Source organism: Tachypleus tridentatus, chromosome 13 (genome assembly GCF_004210375.1).
Source record: "Tachypleus tridentatus isolate NWPU-2018 chromosome 13, ASM421037v1, whole genome shotgun sequence".
Taxonomy (NCBI): domain Eukaryota; kingdom Metazoa; phylum Arthropoda; class Merostomata; order Xiphosura; family Limulidae; genus Tachypleus; species Tachypleus tridentatus.
The window spans coordinates 216,724,260-216,741,054 of NC_134837.1; the positions used below are offsets into that span (position 1 = coordinate 216,724,260).

Consider the following 16,795-nt stretch of genomic DNA (forward strand, 5'->3'; position numbering starts at 1 on the left):
TATCTTTGACATATCCTCATCACAAAAAGTTCAGAGGTGTGAGGTCTGGTGAACGTGGGGGAAATTCATTGCTACCTCTTTACCTAATTTATCTATTCTGCAAATTTTCATCAAGATAGGCTCTCATATTATGATGGTAGTGGGGAGGTGCTCCATCTTACTGGAAATAAACTCATCTCCAAATTGTTCTCGAATGTGTGGCACAACAGATTCTTACAGCAAGTTCAGATAAACGAGACCAGTGACTGTGTTCTCGAAAAAAGAATGGTCCAATTACGCCCAACTCTGATAATTCACACCACTGTAACCCCTGGTAAGTTAATGTGGTGTTCAACCGTAACATGCAGGTTCTGTGGTGCCCAGTAGGTGCAATTATGGCAATTAACTGAGCCATTTAACTTAAGTGTGGCCTTATGGCTCCAGACAATCTTGTTTGGAAACTGTGCATCCTCTGCAGATTTTGCCAAGTACCACCCACAAAATTCAACTCTCTGGTCAGGATCATCTTTATTGAGGGCGTGGACTAATGCTGGAATAAAACTTTTCCATTCAATGTACTTCAACATGTGATGGATGCTCGATTTTGGGATTCCTGTCTCACGGGTTGTTTGGTGAAGAGATTTTCTTGGAGATCAGTGGAGACTTTCCAACAGCTCTGCCTCTTGTGTGGGACTGGTAGATGAGCACGGTCTTCCAGAGCACCCTTTATGGGTGTCTTGAACAGTTTCGTTTGTTCCAAACTTATCTCTGATACGAGTAATGGTGAGTCGCGTTGGTGGATCTGTTTTAAACTCTCTTCTAAACTGTCTTTGTACTTCAGGTACATTTTCGTACTTCCACTAACACTTTAAAATAAACTTCCTTTTCTCAAAGCTTAGTCTTGCTTTTGCCATTACTTCAAATCAGTTGTATCTGTAAAAAAAGAAAGTTTAAGTGAGTTATAATCATTCAGAGTGTGTATATATTTTTTGGGACACCCGATATAAATAAACCAGGTTCAACTGGGCAATTAATGAAATACACATAAAGTTAACAATTATGAATATTATCCCCTTGTTTTACCTAGCATCCGGAGGGGCTATGAAGTCTACAAGCAAGTGTGTGCTGCATGTCACAGTATGAAGTACATTGCCTATCGTAACCTGGTAGGAGTCTGTTTTACTGAGGATGAAGCAAGACTTGAAGCTGAAGAGGTGAGAGAAAGATTAGTTATGTTTTATTATCTTATTAAATTGATTTGCACACCAGATAATGTCTACTGAAACTAACTATAACAGCTGTTTTTATAAACTCGGTTAACTTCAATAAAACGTCTTAATGTTGTGATTCTGTTTATTTTTTAAACTGGTAACACTAAGTAGATACATGCTTCATCCAGTGTGATGACATACTTCCATTTGTCATATTCCATATACTACCTGTACAGCTTTCAATAGCTATTCTTTCAGTTAATTAAGCTATGTGCTTTAGGAAAAACTTGTGAACATGAGTCATGTGTGACTTTGTAGACATGAATATTATTTAGTTCCAAAGGAGTTTATTACTTTAGCGGTAATGGACCATTGTGTTTGTGAGTCATTTCTGGTGACAAGCTATTGGATTTTCTTCATTACCTCCATGAGAGCTGGTCGTGAAATAACCTGTTTTTCCCTGCTAGAATTATGCCTTTTCTTGGTTTACAAATGTGGTTTGACACAACAAATCCCTTATTATCAAAGAATAAAAATTTGTGTCTTCAATTCCATATATAAGAGAACCTACATTTGAAAATACTTATATTTTCAAATTATAACTCACCCAATATTGGTTATTTTAGTTGGTATCAACATTCACAAATCACCACACATCAGTTGAATTACAGCAAAATTATTAGAGGTTTTAACCTTGTAGCACAGTCTGTTTGATATTCATATTGTTACCATTGATTCTTAACAATATACAGTAGTTGACTAGAGCTTGGCAGGTAGTGGAGTGTGATAATTGATAATCATTTAAGCTCATTAATGAATTATATTAAAGTAGGGAGATTTGGATAAATGAAATAATTGAACAAAGTAATAACCAGAAACAAAAATGTTTGTCATTTGATTATTTTCATGAGTTATATTACTAATTAGTTAAGCCGAACAATTTTGAATTAATCAAAAATAATAATAATAAATTAAAATGGCAGTATTTTAATTACTTGGATAGTTGGAATAGGTGGAAACATTAAATTTTGACCAATTGACCAGTGGGTTAAATGCTTGGTCAGTGGGAAAATGTATAATTTGTCTTTATTATGACTGACATATGCACAGAACAGCTTACACTGTTCAAAGCATTGATTCATCACAATAATGGTGCATTGGAGAAGTAATGTTTATTTATTTCTGAATTTCTTTGTGTTTCTCTTCAAAATTTGGAGTTTCATAGTGAAAATTGAGTCTGCCACACAAAAAAAAAATCAAATTTTTTATTGAAGTATATCGACTAAGATTTGTTATTGAGTTACCAAGTCCTTTATTGAGTTGTTGGTAGTAAAAGATGATTTTCATGCTAAGAATACAAATACGTGTTTTTTCTTATAATTGTTCATGTTTAATTTGAATAATCTGTACATCCTCATAAATGAATATTAAAAGTTTACTTCATCCACATCTGGTTTCATTTAGTTTTAGTGTTTTACAGCTGTACTTGGATCATGTCAGAGTATGCTGAAAACCATTTATCACAACAGGAATGTCTTGTGTGTAAACAAACCATTAAGATACTGAGTATCATAGAAATTACATTTTTTTTTCTTTCTATATAAACCTAACAAGTTTCTAATTTTACATATATATTTCTCTGGTTTTCTCGACATCACTGTTTACAGTGTAGTTACTTTTATACTTTTGAATAATAAATGTTCTTAAAGACATTATTGTAATCATAGATTTTTGTGACAATATTTGATGTCCATTAAATAGTTTATATTTATTTCAAATAATATATTTTAGAATCCCCCAATATTATGGTATTGTAACTAAGATATAAATTGGTTTATAAAATTTTCTTTTCAAAGCTGAACATTGCTCAAACAATGAAACTGAGCAGTTTCCACTTCACTCTATTGGCTTTTGAGGGGCAAGAAACCAAAATTCAGTTATTATTCAGTATCAATATTTATGAAAATCAATATTTTTTTAAAATTAAAATTGAAAAATTAAAGTAATCACAATTAGAGATGCTTCAAATAGGTAAGTAACTTCATTTATGAGTCAGCCACAATTCATATTCAGTGGCAATTGCATTTGCTTCCATTTTTAGTATACACTTTTTGAATTGGGTGTTTAGCTAAAGACCACCTCCCTTCCTCACAGGCAACTAATATTCTGCTTGATTATCATAATCTCTTTAAGTACTGAAAAAAATATTGCTAAAAAATAGCAACAAGCCTTTTCAATTTCCCAAATTTAATGAAATTAAGTTTTTTGGCTAAGTACCAATTGCAAGTAGTCTGTAACGTTAACATTCATTACACAGGGCAACTGGATAGTTGCTAAATTCCTTCACTCCTGATCAGTTGTGGTTTTATTCTAAAATGAGAAGTCAAACTTTTTAAAACAAGAACTAGATCAAACAACTTAGCAAATGAACAAAAACATGTCATGTTTCAAAGGAAACTACGTGACTAAATAAATGACAGATTTCTTTTAAAAAATCTCTTAATAAGATTGTTTACTACAGTGTTTTGTTCATCAAAATCTGGGTGAGATTTTTTGATTCAGTTACCTTCTTAAAAGATTTTCTGAGTTAAACTGATTCAGCAGATACATTGTCTGCTAGGTTATCACATGTATTTCAGTTACTTACTGGTTCATAAATGTAAAGACTGAAGAATGATGTTGAATTTATTGAACTTTCCATAAATCCATGATGTGCATGATAGCTTTCATGTAAGGGCTGCCAAGGGTTATGTAAACTAGATCATTAGCACAGCATGGATTCTGAATGGTCAGAGTACTACAGTGAGACTTGGTAGGTAGGTTCCGCTGTCAGTAGTTCTCTTAATACAGGTTTGCAATGAAACCCATCTGGTTAGGTTGGGCATACAAGAAATACTTTTTTTTCAACTTTAACAAGTTCTTGAAACTTTAATGCATGCTGCATTTTAGGGCTAGAACTGAAGTGATTATAAACAGTCCTGTACAAATCATCTAGGTTTTTAGATAATTTCTTGCATTCACCTAAGGCATGTAGATGGCACAAATGGTAACTGAATTTCACATTTACTGCCTATGGAATTGTGCCTTGAATCAGTGTATTAACCCTGTTGCAACAAATCACAAGTCAAAGGTCATGCCATTGTGCTTCATTGACTTTGATTCACAATGTTATTGAACTACTATTCTATGAATTAACATCCTTAAATTTGGTATCAAACTGTAGATTATAATTCAGATTTTCATATTATACTTTATATAACTTCTTAATTTTAAAAGTAAATGTTAAACAGAAACATATAAACATTGATTTTTGTATGTTGTGTGGTATGTTGATTGAGCACTGGTTCAAATTAAGATTTTTTAATGTCAAAATACAAAGTGTATAGTTTTGTACAAATTAGAATATCAGATTACCATTGACAAGCTGTAATATAAAACAAAAACTCTTTATCTTTTCTGTTTACTCAGCTACCCCTATATTTAGTGATTCAAACACAATGGCCCCTTTCACCACTTTCTATTTTGGGAAATGGTCCTTATATACATTTATTTCTGTATATGACATGTGAGTAAGCTCAGAATATCCCCTTATACAAATATAACACATACTCTCTTTCGAGACAAACCTTGATGCTGGTAAGTCAAGTCTTTAGCCTGTTTTAGATTTCATATTTTTTTAAATACAAACACAGTTTAATTATTAAACTTGATAAATTATAATAGAAGTGTATGGCATAGTGAAGTAATTTATTATTTTTTTGCTATTCAAATGTATGTATTCATAAAAAACCTTAAGATGTTTGTTTCACGTCTCCACTTGTGAAATTTCTTAAGACTTAGCAAACTATGAGAAACAGCAATTGAGTACAAATGTTGTAATTAGAAGAGATAATTATTTGCTTTATTTCTTTATTTACTGTTCTGTGTTTTAAGAAAAATAAGTTTAAGAGCTTGTTTATAAATATTAATAATCTGTATACATATATAATTCATAATATTTGAAATGTGACTGAATTGTACCAAATACTAGTCCACTAAAGCACAACCAAAATAAATCAGTTTTATATTATTAGATAAGTGTACATGCACCATGTTATTGTAATTTCTGTGGTGTTAGTTGGGCATGGCTGAAGGGTCAATATGATAAAAATAAATCTATATAAATGTATAACATTATGAGATCCTATTTAGTCTAAACATTTGTGTTTTCATTTTATAATCTGTTGTCATTCTAGAATGAAAAGGGTATAATTTATATTAATTTCCTAATTTTATATGGTGGTTACAAGATCAGTCATATTGACTGGTATCTTACAGAGATTCATTAGTGAAAGTAAAATAAAATATAATGTTTTTTCTTATGAAATGTGATAAACCTATTAGCATGTGAAATTAGAAATTTTTCTGATGCATAAAAGAATTTTTAATCTTAGAATGAAAATTACTTTGCAAGTTGGATAGGTAGCATTCAGAAATAATAAAGGCATGAAAAAGACATTGCTTAAGAAACCTTAAACCTTAAGGTTGTAAGGCTAGTTCTAAGTTTCAAGCTCTTGCTGAAAAGGTTAACATGGTGATGTACTCTGAACATAGAGTTGTTGTATTTGAATAGAAGCACATACAATTGTTTAATGTTCCATCAGCACTTCTTATCAACAAAGCTTGCATAAATGGCCAGCTGATTAGTAATAGAAGTATAATCATCTTCGTTTGTCAATATTGAAAAGGAATTAGATTTAAAATCATCCATTAACAAGGCATTAAAATATTGTCAAAGACCTTGTCTAGCAACATTTTTAGTTCCCATTTTGCAAGCCTCAAATAAGTCATTACATCTGGATCAGGTAAAGATTTTATAAGATATTCTAACTTGTCAGATAAATAATATGACAAGTTATTCTCCATAACAAAAGCTACTAGTTCAACAAAAACCACTTTGGTCTGGATCTGATTTTTCTGATAATCATTCACCTATTGGTTTAGTTCTAGCTGTATCTAAAGTTTTTTATTCTCTGTATAAACGCCACTTTTTTGTATTTTAGTAACTCATACTTCTTCTATGTCTTAACTTTTCTTCTGTACAATCAGGTGGCTAGATTAGCTTTGAACTGGTTCTGTGGGGTTGCTTCCTCCCTTCAGCTTGAGAATTCTGCATCCTGCCCCAAACTGTTCTGTACTTCTGATTCAGGCTTATAAATGCTTTTTTTGGCTTTAATCTCTTATCTTCCACTTTATTAGCATTAATTACTTTTTCATTGCCTAATTCACATGCTTTAGAGACAGTAGTAATTGAAGTCATTCCATTACCATTAACCATTTTAAGGAAAAAAAAGATATAAAGAAACCAAGCATGTACACTATTAAATGTAACTTCACAACTAAAGTAACTAAAGCATAGAAGCTACAAGGTAAACTGCAGTAGTGTACAAAAAAGGAAGAGTAAATTATAAAGTTTGTATGGTGGGCTTGTGTAGCACGTTTATATAATTAGTATATATATTCACAACTAAAAACTTTCTGAAAAAGGAGGTTGATGTAGGACAGCTAATGTTGACACTTCAAAAACAAAGCATAAGCAATAATTGACATATAACAATATATATAACTGTTCCATTACAATTGAATTGAATTTATCCAGATTTTGTCTGTTTGGATTCTACTGTACTATGTGTCTGTGTTGTTACATAGGGATGATGCAAGTGGTATCCCTACTGTCTTTATTGTATTGTTTTTGAAGGATTGATATTAGCCATCCTACATTTACTTCCTTTTTTGAAAAGTTTTTTTTTTACTTTTTTTATGCATGTTTCAATTGACATAGGAAGGTTGTATTTACAGCTAAGTTGTAAATGCAATAAGTTCTATCTGTCATATTTATTATCTGTTATTGGCAGGTAATTCCTGTTTCATTCTTTACTTTTTAAAGTAACATTAAATTTCTGTAAGAAGGCTGACTTCAAAGGGTAATAACAAAATTGTTTACACTAGAATTATGATTTTGTTTAAGTGTTAATGATACTTATAAAAGTGGATACTTAGTTTGAAACTGTGTCACCTCAATGAAAGTTGTTGACACCATTGTTTGGGTTATCTTGTAATAAAAGATATATATAGAAGAAGAAGAAATTCAAATATTTTACTATGATATTTACAGACATTCCCAGAACTTGACACTTGGTCATTACACAGGTAGTGTTATAGAAATATCACGTGATGAGGTTGTGGGCTGACCAGCAGACAAACTGAGTGAGTTGAATTGGTTTAGCCATTGGAGCTTTGACTAATACTGCCCACTGTTACATGCAAAATTTATTTTTAAGTGAGGATGTTGTGGCAAAGGGAGCTCATAGACCCTAACTGAAGGCTTTACAGTTCAAACAAGAGAGACTTGAACCTGAGGCATCCAATAAAACACTTCATTGATACTTTCAAACATTTAACACTACACCAAGAGTTGTCTCATTGATTGAGGTCTTCAGGTTCAGCATTTCTTGATTTTAGTTCACAGCTTTGGTAACCTCCTATAAATCCAAGAGCGTCTATTTGTTCAATCATAACACATAACTGAAGTCCCTTGGTGTCTTTTACTTCAGAGAAAGTTGCTTGATTTGGTGTTTTATGGCAAATGTTCTGTCCATAAACATTATTGCTTTAAAATAAATATGTTTGCTTATACTGCACTTTCAGATTACTTGTAGGGCAACACATTTCTCAATGTGTTTCCTTCAGATTTTGTTATTTTCTAAACATCATTACTTTGAAAAATATGTTTACTTATATGGTATCTTTTCTGTTTATTACTATAATTAATCATGCGGGCATCCACATACTTAGCAATGCCTCAGAAGGAAACACTATTTAGCCTTGTAAAGTTGTGGTGATCTGTTGAGGAAATATTTAAAATACTAGTGCTTTTGTCTGGCTGAGTAAAAACTGTAACATACTTAAAATATAATAATATTAATTTAGTGTCCATAGTATCAAAAGTGACCTAAAAGGTTGCATGCTGTGCTGAACCTTCTAGATGTGTAAATTTTGTCACCTTCTTTATAATAATGATGTGTATAACTAATGTACTTCCACTTGTGTTTGTTAATTCATTTCACACACCATTTTCATTAAATTTGCATATTTTGCACGTCTTGTAAAAACATAGAGAGACCAAAAGTAATGCCATCCCACAATCATTTATAAATTAAAAAGTGATTTGATGAATATTGTTTAACTAGAATTTATCTATAATTTGGTAAAATTGTTTAGCTTGAATTTGTCTATACTTTGGTATTTAGGAAATTATTCAATGAAAAACTAACCTCTGAGTATTAAAAATGCTGTCAATTACCAAAATTTGGTAAAATACCTAAAAATTAATATCAGTGAAAACATTGAAACCTAGGCTAAATATCTACTTATGAGTGATAAGTAAATGATATAAAGAATATTGTAAATCAAAATTACTCTTTTCATTAGTTAAAAATAATCAAAAGCAATGTTAGAATTTATTGATGTGGTTTGAAAGATTGAAAAGCATGTCATGTGGATTTGATGTTTTGTTTTAATATCTCAAGGAAGAAGACTGGATGATCTAAGGATATTTTGTTAGTTTTTGTACTATGTGTTTGTAAGTAGTTGGATAATTATTTAAAAGGGTAGAAATCAATAGTTCATCACTTGTTTTTTGCAGCATACATTTGCAGTTGAATAGCACTAATATTAACTTCAGCCAAGGAAGCTTGTCTTCAAATATATTTTTACATACTTATACCATTACAGAAAGTTTTTGACAGAATGTGTTTTATAAATTATAGGTTCAAGTATTAGATGGTCCAGATGAAGAAGGAAAGATGTTTTTACGACCAGGAAAACTCTCAGACTATTTTCCAAATCCATATGAAAATGATGAAGCAGCAAAAGCTGCCAACAATGGTTCACTTCCTCCAGATCTTAGCTTTATTACTCTGGCTCGTCATGGTGGTGAGGTACGTTAATAAGTGTCAGTATTCATAAAACAAAATGTACTTATCAATTCGCAATTGTATGTGATGTTATAATTTTGCTGTTTTTTGTTTTTTTTCTCATTATCAATAAATAAATAATTACTAGAAATCATGTTTAAATTGTCACCAAATCATCAACTAACCAAAATATTACCATTATGATTTCTCATTATTACTTTTGATTAATTCAAGTTGTTTCTTTAATTGGCTCATGTCACAACTAACAAAAATAGTCTATTAATCAAAATTGGTACTTCCAGTTCTTACTGTTTTTGATTTACTAACATAGAGCTAAGAGAGTCCTTGTGTAGCTTTGTGTGAAATTTAAAAAACAAACAGTATATTAATAATTCAACCACACTCTGTCTGTCACATAGGATTACAGTTAACTAACAGAAATAGGATTATGCCTCTGAGCCATTTGTAGTAATTTTATTTCTAGTGGTCAAAGGAATCTTTAATAATCATCACAGTCATTAAGAGATGATTGTTATTTGATTCATGATATGAAATGAAATGTCGTGTGTTTTGTGCGAACTTCAAACCAAACCAGCTGTGTAGATGTGTTTTGGTTAAAATAATGGAAAGTTGTTTTTTTTAGCAGTAGAATTGTATGCATCCTAATCTGCAATTTTTATTTGTTTAGGCCACATGATGAACATAAAGTTTAGTTTAATCCTTTGTTCTCTCATATTTTTTTAAAATCTGTATCATTTTAAAGCTTTTCCTGCATAATGAGAACAAGTAATACAAATTTAAACAAGAATTACTGAGAAAGAGAAGTCTGAGCCTGTTGCTATCCTGGCTGAATTACATCTAAGTGTTTTGTTATTTATGACACATTATGCCAAACCACGAGATAATTTAAATGAATGTTTAAGTGTGATAAAGTTAAATATAATTGCTATATAAAAATATTTTATATCATGTTTAAAAATAACAAAATATATTTTATATTTTATTTAATAAAATGCTGTACACTTTGATAAGCATAAAATAGGCTTTCCTTTCATTAGACTTATTTGTGCTTATGTGAAAACTTTTTCCATGACTTGTTTAGTTTTTTGAAGAATTTCTTGTGTTGATTTAGTTTGTTCACATTCATTGTAAAAAAAACAGAACAGTTTGTATTTTGTTTATATTTTAATATGCTTAAATATATTATTATTTTTCATTAGAACTACGTCTTTTCCCTGTTGACTGGGTATTGTGACCCACCAGCAGGCATAGAAATCCGAGAAGGACTCTATTACAATCCTTACTTCCCAGGAGGTGCTATTGGAATGGCACAAGCACTGTATAATGAGATCATTGAGTACAGTGATGGAACTCCAGCCACAAGAAGCCAGTTGGCTAAGGATGTTTCTACATTTCTGAAGTGGGCTGCTGAACCAGAACACGATGACAGGAAAAGAATGGCCATTAAGGTATTGTAACTCCAATATTCTGAGTAATAATTCTAACTAAAAAGTTCTAAGTTGGAATTATAACTGTTTATAAACTGGTCAGAAGGCTCTGCAAATTGAACAATAATGGCTGACATTTATTTAGTAGATGGGGTTTTTTGTTGTCCTTATATTTATGTATGTGTAATTATGACTATTCACAGCCACTGACTGAATAGTAAGTCTCAGGGCTGACATTCCTACAAAAAAAAACTGGGTTTTTATATTCTTGGTGAGCACAGCACAGATAGTTCATAGTAGATAATTCTTGACAAGAAACACACACAGGCTGTTCATAGGCTTAGTAGGTGATTATAACTACTGAGTTTGATCATACTCTGGCAGAACCAGCAGGAAACCTTTCTTTTTTTTTAATCATACCAAAAAATATTAGTGTAACTTGTATAAATGGTGTACTGCAGATTCAGTACTACAGTGGTATGATTTTGTGGTTTTTGAAAAGTATATTTTACTTTTGAAACTGACATGACACAACTGCACCTTGGAGATTTGCAATTAGAAGGTTCTTGACAGAAATTATATCAGTTTGTTAAATGTTATTTAACTTAATGATTTTAAATCTGTTCATCTTGAGTGTGAGGCCTTGCATGTAAGGTTATGGAATTAGGTAAATGCAGAGGTAATTTTATGGAATGGTTTGTTTTATACACTTTTTTTTCTGGCAAAAGATATCCTTAAATATTGTTATATTTTTTAATGTTGTAATTTAGATGTTAGCTGGAGGGCATATGACATTAAAATTGCAAAGTCTAATAGTATAAGCCTAAAAACGTTCTAAAAGTTTTGGCATTAGAGTTTCTAGGTATCAGAGTAAATCATTGTTTTTCATTTAAGCCATGAAATTGTGCAAGTTTATTTTGTATTAGTGTCACGCAATTGTCATCATTTGTAAACACGGGTTACATGTTACCAAAGTGTTCAAGTTTTTAAAAACATTAAAGATTTTGAATCATCTCCACCATATAATTTGAAATACCTCCTCCCCCCCAAAAAAGAATAACATTACAAGAATTACATAAAATGTTTTTGTATAGTTTCTAAATTAATATGCATAAAGTATCGATAAGGTATATTTACAAAATGAAGGATACCTCAATTAACCCTCTCCATACAGGTCAAAGGCCACATTATCACGTTTGTTGACTTGCAATAAAAGTTTTATTGAACTACTATTTTATAAATTTATGTCAATAAGTTTAGTATTAGATTACAGATTGTAATTCAAAAATTTTAGTACTATATGTTGTTTAATTTTTAATTTAAAAGGAAATAATGAAAAAACACCTAAACACTGGTGGTTTGTGTGTGTCACATGGTATGTTGAATGCAGCACTGGTTCAAATTACCAGTATTGACAGGTTAGGGTATAAAATAAGAATCTCCTTTCTTTTCTGTTTGCTGAACTATCACTCATGTAATCAAACACTGTGTCTCTGCCCATCTCGTTCCTTTCTTTTCTGTTTGCTGAACTATCACTCATGTAATCAAACACTGTGTCTCTACCCATCTCGTTCCTTTCTTTTCTGTTTGCTGAACTATCACTCATGTAATCAAACACTGTGTCTCTGCCCATCTCGTTCCTTTCTTTTCTGTTTGCTGAACTATCACTCATGTAATCAAACACTGTATCTCTGCCCATCTCGTTCCATTTCTGGAAACACTTCCTCATCTACGGTTACTTCTGTCTGTGGCGTGAATAACCAAGTGAAAGCTTAGAATGTCCCCTAGTGGCTTTCTTTGCCATTTGCAAGTATTATAATGTCAATTCATTCTTTCATTCTTCAAGTTGGTAAGTTGAGGCTTGAGTTTGCTCAAAATTTTGTATTGCTTTAGACTAAATTCAACTTAGTTATTTATTAAGCTTGATGAATTAGGTGAATTCTGAGGTATTGATATAGTAATTTATACATTTTTGGTTATTTCAAATGAATATATAAAGCCTCAAAACTTTATTTCATTTCACATCCTCCATGTGCAAAATTCTATAAGACTTGGCAACTATTGGGAAGCAGCAAACAAGCACAAAGTTTGTAACTAGAAGAGATAATTGTTTTTCTATTCTTATTTATTTAGTATTCTATATTTTAGGAATTAACAAGTATAAGAAAATAGTGATAATGTATTATAATTGAAATATAACTGTGCTTTACATAAATCATAATACAAGTCCACTAAAACACAGCCAAGACAGATAATTTTGTAAATGTCAGTTTTATATTATTGGACATGATGAGTACACATGTGCCATGTCATTGTAACTTTTGTGATGTTAGCCAGACACAGCTGAAAGGGCAGTATGTTGAAAATAATAACATACATAAATTTGATGGTGAAAATAACAGATAAAATATAAATTTCTTTTTTTAAATAATTTGATAATTATCAGAAGCTTATAAAGATATTACAGGTTAAATTTGAAAATTTCATAATGCATAAAAGCATTTTTAATGTTTAAAATAATATTACTTTGCATATTGTATAGGCATGAGAAAAGATTACATAAAAACCTTAAGATTTAATGAACAACTCATATCTTGTGTATAAAAGCCTTGTAATGTTTACTGGTAATCTGCCAAATTTGATAAACATACATGTACTAGTTTAAAAGTTAAAGCATAAACTATAACAAGCACAAAATGGTTACGAGGTCTGTCCCAGGGTTCGAGTCTGTGCTTAAATGATTTAAATAAATTGAAAGAAAGGACTTTTACAATGGGTGGTGTAGTAGTTAAACATATTTTGTTTAATTTTACTGTATTTGTAGAAACTTTATTTCTGTAGTAGTTATACATTTTAATTTACTTCCACTCTAAACATAAGCAGCTAGATCACATGAACAAGGAAAAATTCAAATATCAAATTTTTAAACTATTATCACTTGATGAATTTTAATGTAATAGGTTCTTATATAAGCAGTCATAATTAGATATTACAATATGTAATGTAATTAAATAATTATCCACATTAATGAAAAGTAAATTATAATGTTTAACGTTACACAGTGTAGAATCTTTATTGAAGGCACTAGGCCTTGTCTGAATACTTCTGCATTTTTCAAAGTCACAGACCCACCATCATCAGTGAAATGCTATTCCTGTATGACCCACCGAAACATGTAGAAGGATTCAGATGAGGCTTGGTGCCTTCTATAGAGTTTATATATTGTGCAAATGTTATGTTTCCTGGTTTTATTAATTAATTATTTACATTTTTCAAATACGTAATGCTGATTGGATTATAGTTCATGTAATTATGAATCATTTGAAAGATAAAGCTTGCTACAGAAAATTTATGCTCTTGATGAAGTAGTAAAGCCAATAAAAAAAAAATACTTAAGATATTTTGGAATTCAGTTATTCACAGTTAAGAGCCTGTTGTAATGTGTAATCTTTGTATGCATCTAGTGAACATGTGATTCATATATCTGAATTTTAGTAAATATTTCAATGTGTGACATTACAGTTGCCAGCAAAATGCATTTTAGTTGATAAGTAGAAATGAAGTATGTGTTTCTATAATAACCTAGGTTACTGTTAATAAAAATACTTATCAAGGACTGGTTTTAACAAGACCCGAGTAGTACTAACATATAACGTGTTTCACACACAGTTTGGTGTATTACATCATCTGGCTCTGAAAATCATTTAAGAAATTTGTTTACTATGACACAAAATTTATTCCTTTTTCAGGCACTGATGATTTTCTCCTTGCTGACAGCTGTAGCATATTACTACAAACGTCACCGATGGACTGTTCTCAAGTCACGCAAAATTGTCTTTAAGCCTAGCAAGAAATAACATCTCTCTTTCTTTAAAAAAGAAAAACTAGTGAGATAAAATGTGTTACCACCTAATGAGAAAAATGGTTTTTGTGCAAACAGCCAATAATGTGGGTTAATTCAAAACTAGCCTGTAGTCTGGTTTGTAGCCATAATAGAACATTATTTAAATTTATTATTGTTCATTTTCATCGTACAAGGTTTTGGTGTTCTTATGTGGTCACCAAACTAAATTTACTACAATGTAATCAAAGAAACTTAAAATATTGTTGTCTATAAACAAAAAAATAGGCTCTGAATGATTCTTATGAATTATTACACACAATGCATTGTATTCAGAATTTGGCAATGTTTTTTTAAATAGGTTTTCATAGTTACCACTTATCCAAATTGATTATTTTAAAAAAATGTTTCTGTTAACAACCACTAATGAATATTTGTTAACTGTCACATTTTATGACACTAGACATTAGGTTTCCAAATAAAAGGTAGTTCTTTCTTGAAAGTGTATTGCTACTTTTCTCTCAGTATAAGATATATTTTTACAGTTTCTTTAACTCATGTACTTTAGGAGTCACCAAAACAGTTGAATAATTGTAGTTCATGGTCCATTAAGTAATGGAAACACAAGAATGAAAGGTAAACAAATTAAGACTGTAATAGTAATTTTTTATGAACTGCACATATGTTTAACACATAGCCAATAGCTGCTTTAATAAACAGTGTGGCTAAAGAACGTGAAAGTAAAAAAAGATGGAAAACAATATTTGATGATGGCTACTTTTCCTTGTGACAAGTACTTGTACATATATTTGTTAATCATTAAATAGGAGCTACTGCATGAATTCACTTTGGTGAAACTACAGCTATAATTTAATGAAGTACTGATGGGCAAAAGAAAGCATAACACTTCAAGGTATTAGTTTTTCAATGTTTTGGCATCAGATGAACAGAAGTGTAGTCTCCTACTTGGTGTAGCACATAACTGATCACAGAACCAAAATATTTGCCACACTGATGAAAGTTATGCACAGGAGTTATAAATAAAGCACTACATCCATTGTAAAATTTATTTACAACAATTACCTGAAGTTATACTAACACTGACTAGAAGGATCAAACTGCTTCACTATTAAACACAGTACAGCTGGATGATTAAGTCAGTTACCTTGGAGCATTGATTGTCACAAAAAGAATGTTGTAATAATTGATTATCAAATTCCATTAACTGCCAACCAACCTACTGTGGACAATACATCAAACTGTGAAAGAAATAATAATAATAAAACATGTTATATTTCAAAACATACTAAAATCTTGAACAGAATTAAATTTTACTTAAAACTTATCAGTTATGTAACTCCAAAATGAAATTAAACAATAATAAAATTGGAGCTAAGAATGCGATAGTTGCATTCCATGAATTGGTTACATAAATAAAACTATTCCTCATAGAGTACACACAATGCATGCAATTGGCATTGAAAATGCCATTAGTTAAGCTTTAATATATACTGCAGGAGTGTTGCTTACAATCACTCAGTCAACATAATATATCTACAGAAAACATCAATTCCAGTATGAACCATGATAAATAGATTTTAATGATTTCATTAAAACCCCATGACCATATGGCTGCTGCAGGGATTACCATAATGTTATTTTCATTGAAACTTCACTTCAACTATCGTGCGTCATATTATTGCTGATATTATTGTAATAAACAATAAAACATCTGCATTGGTTAAACCTTGAAGTATATAGTGCTTCTATTTGTACTGTTACAATATGCAAATTGCTTGAAAATCAGGTTAGTCTGAATTTGCAAGTACGTAAATTGAGAACTACCTGTATATTAAACCTTTTGCTATGGGTTGGTTAAAATGCACATATGATTTTCTATACAGTTACATTTAAAACTTTATTTTCAATGTTTAGGAAAAAACTCAGATGAAAATGTAGTTAAATTTTTAAGTTATATAAGTTTACGTTCTTAACTGTATAAGGATTTTTTTTTTTTTTAATCCTCTGTCTCCCCAGTACAAGAATTGTGACATTAGTTTTGTAGATTCTCCCATTCTCTATTTACCACTCAACTCTGAAGTCTATAAATAATAAGGCAGAGTCTAATTTGTTTATAGCCTTAAATCTTATTAACTTATAGTTATAAACTAGAAATCCAGACCACCTATCACATCCTCTAACATATTATCAATGATTTTCCTTGACATTTTATACGACATACTTTATAATCAATAGAAAAGCCAAATTTTAATCTGTTGAATGATGTTACGTTGGTTTCGGTACAGAGTACTGCCTTTCAATTTCATCTTCAGTTTGAAAGTTTCTGTCGTGCTATTCTTA

At 30.7% G+C, this 16,795-nt stretch overlaps 1 protein-coding gene across 1 annotated transcript in view; it reads left to right on the forward strand.

Annotated features, from left to right (window-relative positions):
* Cyt-c1 (Cytochrome c1) overlaps positions 1-14,936 on the forward strand; it is a 37,244-nt gene extending 22,308 nt beyond the window's left edge. The window contains exons 4-7 of the mRNA XM_076480228.1: positions 1,067-1,193; positions 8,999-9,169; positions 10,366-10,614; positions 14,343-14,936. Of these exons, the coding sequence (XP_076336343.1) occupies positions 1,067-1,193; positions 8,999-9,169; positions 10,366-10,614; positions 14,343-14,450 (655 nt within the window). The 3' untranslated portion in view covers positions 14,451-14,936. The remainder of the gene's footprint in view (positions 1-1,066; positions 1,194-8,998; positions 9,170-10,365; positions 10,615-14,342) is intronic.
* The last annotated feature ends 1,859 nt before the right edge of the window (positions 14,937-16,795 follow it).